Genomic DNA, 7,156 nt, shown 5'->3' on the forward strand with positions numbered 1-7,156 from the left:
TGTCTTCCTGGATGTCAATAATGTAGCGTTCACCCGCCAGCCTACAAATTCTTGCTGTTGTGAGAGCACAACAGTGTTTCTGCTGTGTCTATTCACAGATTACTACACAAACAATATCACGCATGTAAGAAAATGAATGATTAAGACATAACTGATATGTGAAAATGAAATGAGATGTATGGCGATGAACAGGACTTCCACACAGTAACCAGAAGGAGCCTCAATTCAAAACGGATACTTTTACAAAAATGTCCACTAGGGGGCCGTATTGTATCATATCAGATCATGGTGGTTCACCTGAGCGCTAAACCTTAGCGCACTCTAACCTTGAGTGGAGTATTACACAAAGTCGATCATTTTCTTTTTCATTTAAAAAAGGTGTTGCCGTGAACGTCGGATATGATAATTCCCTTCTGATCTCCTGCTCAGACAAATGAGTCATGCTAATCCGAGGCTCAAATTGTACATGTCTAATACCCTCGTGTGGCACATGAGACATTTCATCTCATAGCACCGCTGTGTCAGGTTTCAGGGAGCACGGCCACACCGCGGCAGAGATGTCTGCACAGCCGCCATAGATGAGGAAGCAGAACTGATCTGTTTAAATGATGAAGGTGGAATAACTAAGGTTTAGAACCGGTGGCTGTTTTTAAGCTCAACTAAAAGAAATATATATATACTGTATATATATATACATATAAAGTTTACAGGCTAATGCATCACAGAGATAATAAAGGTGAGATAATCCATGAACATGTTTAGTCCGTGTAACATGTTTAGTCCGTTTAACATGTTTAGTAAACTATTGGCTTGTTACAATTAAACCTAATTATATTGTTTGTTTGTTTCTGTGCAGATGCAGGCATTGACCGTCCTTTTTATAAGAATGGACATATAATGCCCCTGCATCCAAAGAGCACCTGTGGTATGTTTCTATGTCTGTGCTGGATGTCTATGGTAAATGATAGTTAGATCCTGGTAGGCGATTGAGATGAGGTGGAAGAAATTCAAAACAACTTTTGCATCTCTCTCTCAGTGTGTTAACTGTGCCCTCTTTCCATTATCAGCCATCAACACTTCTCCAAAGATGCACTTTCATGGGGATATGTTGCCTGTTCTCAATCCTTCCATTTGTCAACATTTTTGAATTCTAACCGTTTTCGTTTCATGTGTATCAGTGCCATTCAAGAAGCCTTTTCTATTTTAGAAACTGCTAGGGAGTACATGTCAGTGGCTCAAGTACTTACACAACAGAAAACAAAAACACAGCTGCACTCCTATTTTCTAAGCCATACAGCCTAAACCTGCTCCATGTGGGCTTATGAGCCTTCATTGGTTCTACCCTCACCTGCAACAGCAGACTCACAGTGATTGGCTGAGCAGGACATGTGACACTGGAATGGGGTCTGGGATTGGCTGTTGCAGGTGGAGGGAAGGGGGGTGGTTGTAAGGCTGGACAGGCTAGCACTCTGCCACCCCTGAGGCGGTGGCTGGGTGGTTGAGGGGCTAGGTAGCTGTCTCTTCCGGGTGTTGGCACTCAGGGCACGTGTAAGTCAACTCGTGTGCGTTCTCGCCCATCCACACCACCGTGCCGTTGGAGTGCACTGGGGCGTCCAGGGAACGCTGCAGGTAGCAGCAGTAACTGCTGCTCGACACAAATGGAGGGAGAGAGCCACAAAGGGCAAAAAGAAAGCAAGAAAGAAAGATAGACAGATAGATAGATAGATAGATAGAGATAGATAGATAGATAGAAGGACCGAAACAGGGAAAAAGGGATGGAGATGATGACAAAAATGATAAAACTCAAATGACAACAACTCAAACATAATGATGATGGTAATGATGATCATGATGATGGTGGTGATGATGGTACAGGGACACAGCATCTGTCACTCACCAAGCTAGGTAGATCATAGACACGATGAAGATGAGAAGCACCAGTATGCCGGCGGCGACGCCATACACCCACGTCTTCAGCTTGCCATCTGTCACACAGAAAGCCTGGGTCAAATGTGCTCCTTGAAATTGAATGGTTATTAAGTAGGCTTAAAAGTCTTTTGCCCTTCTTTCATTCATTCAGTTTCTTTCTTTCTTTCTTTCTTGCAGTGTCTCGCCCACTCATTCATTCCTTCGTTCATTTCACTTTTCTTTCAATAGCTCTTGTCGGTTCTCCTCTTTTCTACCTTCATTTTCTCCGTGTTATAAACGTACCTGGCCCAAAGGGCTGGAGGTACCAGGTGCGCCCGCTCCTGCCAGGCTGGGCGGTGGTGGGCAGGGTGGGGTTGATGGCGCGGCTGGTCTTCACGTCGGCGTTCTTGTTGCCCGCCGTGGGGATCTCCAGCACGGGGATGAGGGCGCACTGGTCCAGCAGGCCCTCCGAGGTCAGCATCTCAGTGTAGCCCTCCTCGCACATGCATAAGCCGGCCTGCAGGGGGCAGTAGACACACATGGACACATTAGACACTGGCAGTGCTCATGCAGCTCTGCAGAGCTGGGCCATCATGAAGGGAATATAGAGAAGGATGGATGGTTTTACCATTCATTATAGATCTATTCTTTACTAATTAATAAACTAATCTAGGGCTCATAATATACAGATTGAAATAGATGAATGCTTGATCAGATGTGTCAGTCATTTTTATCAGTTGGGTGGATGGCTCCACTAGTCGTTATATATTTATTCCCTACTTGCCTATTACTACTACAAGCAAAGCACACACTCTACATACACACCCTCTATTTCACCCCCTTAGTGTCTGTGCACTTACCTCTGAGCAGAAGGACTTTGGCTTGTCACACGGTGGGTTGCAGAGCTGGTCAGATCCAGGCTGGGGCAGTGGAGGGCAGCCACCTGGGGGTAAGAGGTTGTGGGTCAGGTGCAGGGAAAAAGGAGCTGGACGGAGGCCACTGATGTCATTGGCACTAGTAACAAATCTGAAGGAAGGCAACCAAAGGCATGAGCCTGGAAATCAGAGCTCAATCTGGGCTCTCCTAAAGACATGGCTGTTACATCAAGGAGATGAAAATGTTAACGTGACTCCTCCGGTTAGGTAATGGCAAACTGAATAAAAAAAACAACAACAATACCTGTGACATTGACTCCATCTGAACGCTGGCACCAGATCATGTCGTTGTACCCCGACTCCATGCTGCCCATCCACTTGTATTCAAGACACTCTCCGCCTGTGTGGAGCAGAGCAAAGAATAAAACACTATCCGTCTGGGTGGAGCAGAGCAAAAACAACCAGTAGCACGTGTGGTTACTTAAACTGAGCAACGCATCAGCTTATTGACATGGCAGGGCATTCATTAACATCCAACTTCTGCATTGGTGTGGGGGGGGGGTTGGGAGTTCAAAATGAGTGAAAAAGAGTGAAGCTCACTGGTCTTGACATGGTTTTATTGCGTAGAGCTTTTTATGGCGTGGAGCTCATTGAGGTGAGGGGCCAGCGACGCAGTCTCTGTGCATTCCTTAACATCCAACTTCTGCATTGGTGTGGTGTGGTGTGTGTGTGGGGGGGGGGGGGGGGGGGGGGGGGGGGTTGGGGGTTCAAAACGAGTGAAAAAGAGTGAAGCTCACTGGTCTTGACATGGTTTTATTGCGTAGAGCTTTTTATGGCGTGGAGCTCATTGAGGTGAGGGGCCAGCGACGCAGTCTCTGTGGATCCACAGGGAGCTGGAGCGCGGAGGAAAATGAATTCTCATGCAAAGGCCCAGGGCACTCCTGTCTGCTCCCTGGGAGACTCAGAGAGTGCAACCAGAGAGTGCTATTGCAACCCATTCCATGGCAAAATAGATGACTGTATACTATACTGCTGACGACAGTGATGTTTAAAACATATGCAGGCCAGTACTTTTAAAATGAATTTTTTTTTTTAAAACATCAATATATATTCAATATGCCAACAATGTGCATTGAAGGAGTTTCGAAATATATTCATAATACACAGTATTATTAGAAACTCTGTTGTATTTGCATATGCTATTGTTAAACTGATTTGATATTGATATGATTAAACTAATATGATATTGATATGGTTAAACATATTTGATATTGATATGGTTAAACATATTTGATATTGATATGGTTAACCATATTTGATATTGTTACATTGATGTTGGTCTTTCACATTAGTAGAGAGAGTAAATAGAGGCCTCTGATTTCCAGCACAACAGTTCTAGGAACCTAATGGCATGAGAAAGGGGACCAGTGTGGTACAGAACAACCAGTGAAGATGCCACCATGATGAACCTCATTTCGAAGCCCTGAGCAGGAACCAGACAAGACGGGTAAACATCACTACGCACTACACACACTGGTGACATGGCTAGTGGCCATGAATGCATGACAGTTCTCTGCTCTGAGTGGTGAACCCGGCTCTCATCACCACGTCATGAACTACAGCATCAGCAGGGCTAGCCCAGGCTGATGACGGGATTCATGCTGACCGGCGCTGGGTCTTTGGCTGAGGAGCGTCAGCCTCCCCAGTGACCAGTGCTCTGTCTTTGGCTATAAAGAGTCAGCCTCCCCACTGACCAGTGCTATGTCTTTGGCTGTAGAGAGACAGCCTTCCCAGTGACCAGTGCTCACTCTTTGGCTGTAAAGAGTCAGCCTCCCCAGAGCCCAGTGCTTGCTCTTTGGCTGTAGAGAGTCAGCCTCCCCAATGACCACCGCTTGGTCTCTGGCTGTAGAGAGACCGTATCCATAGTGACCAGTGCTTGGTCTCTGGCTGTAGAGAGACCGTATCCATAGTGACCAGTGCTCTGTCTTTGGCTGTAGAGAGACAGTATCCATAGTGACCAGTGCTCGGTCTCTGGCTGTAGAAGGTCAGCCTCCCCAGAGTGATCCCAGCACTGGATGCAGACAGGGACCGCTCTGCCTCCCCTCCCTTCCCCCATGCAGTAAATACTCTACACAGGTGCACAAGTGGATTGAAGAAAGCCCTTGAGAGACAGTAATCCCCACAACTCCAGTGTGGTGGGACTCTTGTACAGGTCAGATCGGACCAGGGGGAGGGTGGGGGGTGCTCTAGAGGTCAGATCAGACCAGGTGGTGGGACTGTGTTACAGGTCAGATCAGGTGGGTTTGGGGGACTGTTCTACAGGTGAGATCATTTCAATTTGACCATTGCTTCTCTACTGTGATTGAACCGACCCTGGCCCTTCCTGCACTCATCCTGACCACTGTGAGGCCAAGGGGCGGTCAGAATTGCCTAGGCAACGCATCCGTCAGGCAGCCACCACCACACTCCTGACATCTGTCTCAAGCAATATGTACTATTACTATTAGTAATAGATGTTCAGAGAAGTTGTTGCATGCTATTTTACAAGTACTGTAACCAGGGTAACTGAGTGTTCCTGCTTGGAGCAATACCTTCACCTGACACTAATTGAGTGGCATATTTTACTGGCATGTCATTTGTTTTCTATTATATAAGTAGCTTGAAGTACTTTTTTAAGAGGTTCTCCCTAGGGTAGCTTTGCTGTAGTTTAAATCCTTCAAGTGTGAAGTAATTGGTAGCTTTCAAAGCTACGCTTTCAAAGTAGCTTCCCCAACACCAGTTGAAGGAGGGGCTGCATTCCTGGGGAGTCAGAACAGAGCATCTTCATTCCTGGGGGGTCGGACAGAGCATCTTCATTCCTGGGGGGTCGGACAGAGCATCTTCATGGAAGATGGCTATTTCATGGCAACACTAACATGTGCACATCACTACAGGAGAGGAGCATGATCAGATGCTGGATTTTATAGACAGGACATCACAGAGGATCTTGACAGACTTTGAAAGCAGCGATTATTGAGTGAATTATTCACAGCTCAAGAGATATAAAGCTGACAGCAATAACCCTCTGACATGCATTTATTACTTGTCTAGAGGGGTTTAAGAGTTCCTTTAGAGTTCCTATTGAGAGCATAACACCTTGAAAACAGATGACAGATCACAGTTCTACGTTATGAAATGAAATGAAAGCTGTTAGAATGGTCACAGTGAGGGGAGTGAGTGTCTGACCACTGCAGTGAGGTTAAGTGAGGTGGCGTGAGTGTCTGACCAGTGCAGTGAGGGGAGTGAGTGTCTGACCAGTGCAGTGAGTGCAGTGAGGTGGAGTGAGTGTCTGTCCAGTGCACTGAGGTGGAGTGAGTGTCTGACCAGTGCAGTGAGGTGGAGTGAGTGTCTGACCAGTGCAGTTAGGGGAGTGAGTGTCTGTCCAGTGCAGTTAGGGGAGTGAGTGTCTGACCACTGCAGTGAGGTGGAGTGAGGTGGAGTGAGTGTCTGACCAGTGCAGTGAGGGGAGTGAGTGTCTGTCCAGTGCAGTTAGGGGAGTGAGTGTCTGACCACTGCAGTGAGGTGGAGTGAGGTGGAGTGAGTGTCTGACCAGTGCAGTTAGGTGGAGTGAGTGTCTGACCAGTGCAGTTAGGTGGAGTGAGTGTCTGACCAGTGCAGTTAGGGGAGTGAGTGTCTGTCCAGTGCAGTTAGGGGAGTGAGTGTCTGACCACTGCAGTGAGGTGGAGTGAGGTGGAGTGAGTGTCTGACCAGTGCAATGAGGTGGTTAAGTGTCTGACCAGTGCAGTGAGTGCAGTGAGGTTGAGTGAGTGTCTGACCAGTGCAATGAGGTGGTTAAGTGTCTGACCAGTGCAGTGAGTGCAGTGAGGTTGAGTGAGTGTCTGACCAGTGCAGTGAGGTGGAGTGAGTGTCTGTCCAGTGCAGTGAGGTGGAGTGAGTGTCTGACCAGTGCAGTGAGGGGAGTGAGGTGGCGTGAGTGTCTGACCAGTGCAGTGAGGGGCGTGGGGTGGCGTGAGTGTCTCACCAGTGCAGTGCTGGAACTCCCACTCCTGGTCGGGGCACTGCATGAGGTTCTGGGGCTCCTGGGCGATGACGGCGCGTGAGCGGGCCTGAACGGAGGGGAAGTCCAGGCGCTGGCCCTTCACACACACACTCTGACAGGGGCTCCAGTCGGACCACTCCATCAGGTAGCATTCACCTGGCGGCGAGAGCAAAAACAAGACGATTTTAATGCATATGATGACAACCTTGATTTGACATACAGTTAACAACACTAGCTGAAATCATTAACTAAATGAGTTACCTCTGTATGAACTCCAGCATTAAATTATCTGACATGTTAAGCTTTAAAGCTGATTTAGGTTGTGTATGTGTCC

At 47.5% G+C, this 7,156-nt stretch overlaps 1 protein-coding gene across 1 annotated transcript in view; it reads right to left on the minus strand.

Annotated features, from left to right (window-relative positions):
• Nucleotides 1–1,506: 1,506 nt before the first annotated feature.
• Nucleotides 1,507–7,156, minus strand: part of thsd7ab (thrombospondin, type I, domain containing 7Ab) — a gene marked incomplete at both ends in the record, with an annotated part of 102,298 nt that continues 96,648 nt past the window's right edge. The window contains 6 exons of the mRNA XM_080858426.1: nucleotides 1,507–1,645; nucleotides 1,898–1,985; nucleotides 2,212–2,425; nucleotides 2,769–2,851; nucleotides 3,088–3,183; nucleotides 6,805–6,978. Coding sequence (XP_080714552.1) covers nucleotides 1,507–1,645; nucleotides 1,898–1,985; nucleotides 2,212–2,425; nucleotides 2,769–2,851; nucleotides 3,088–3,183; nucleotides 6,805–6,978 — 794 coding nt within the window. The remainder of the gene's footprint in view (nucleotides 1,646–1,897; nucleotides 1,986–2,211; nucleotides 2,426–2,768; nucleotides 2,852–3,087; nucleotides 3,184–6,804; nucleotides 6,979–7,156) is intronic.

Source organism: Sprattus sprattus, assembly GCF_963457725.1.
Source record: "Sprattus sprattus genome assembly, chromosome: 19".
In the NCBI taxonomy this organism is placed as follows: domain Eukaryota; kingdom Metazoa; phylum Chordata; class Actinopteri; order Clupeiformes; family Clupeidae; genus Sprattus; species Sprattus sprattus.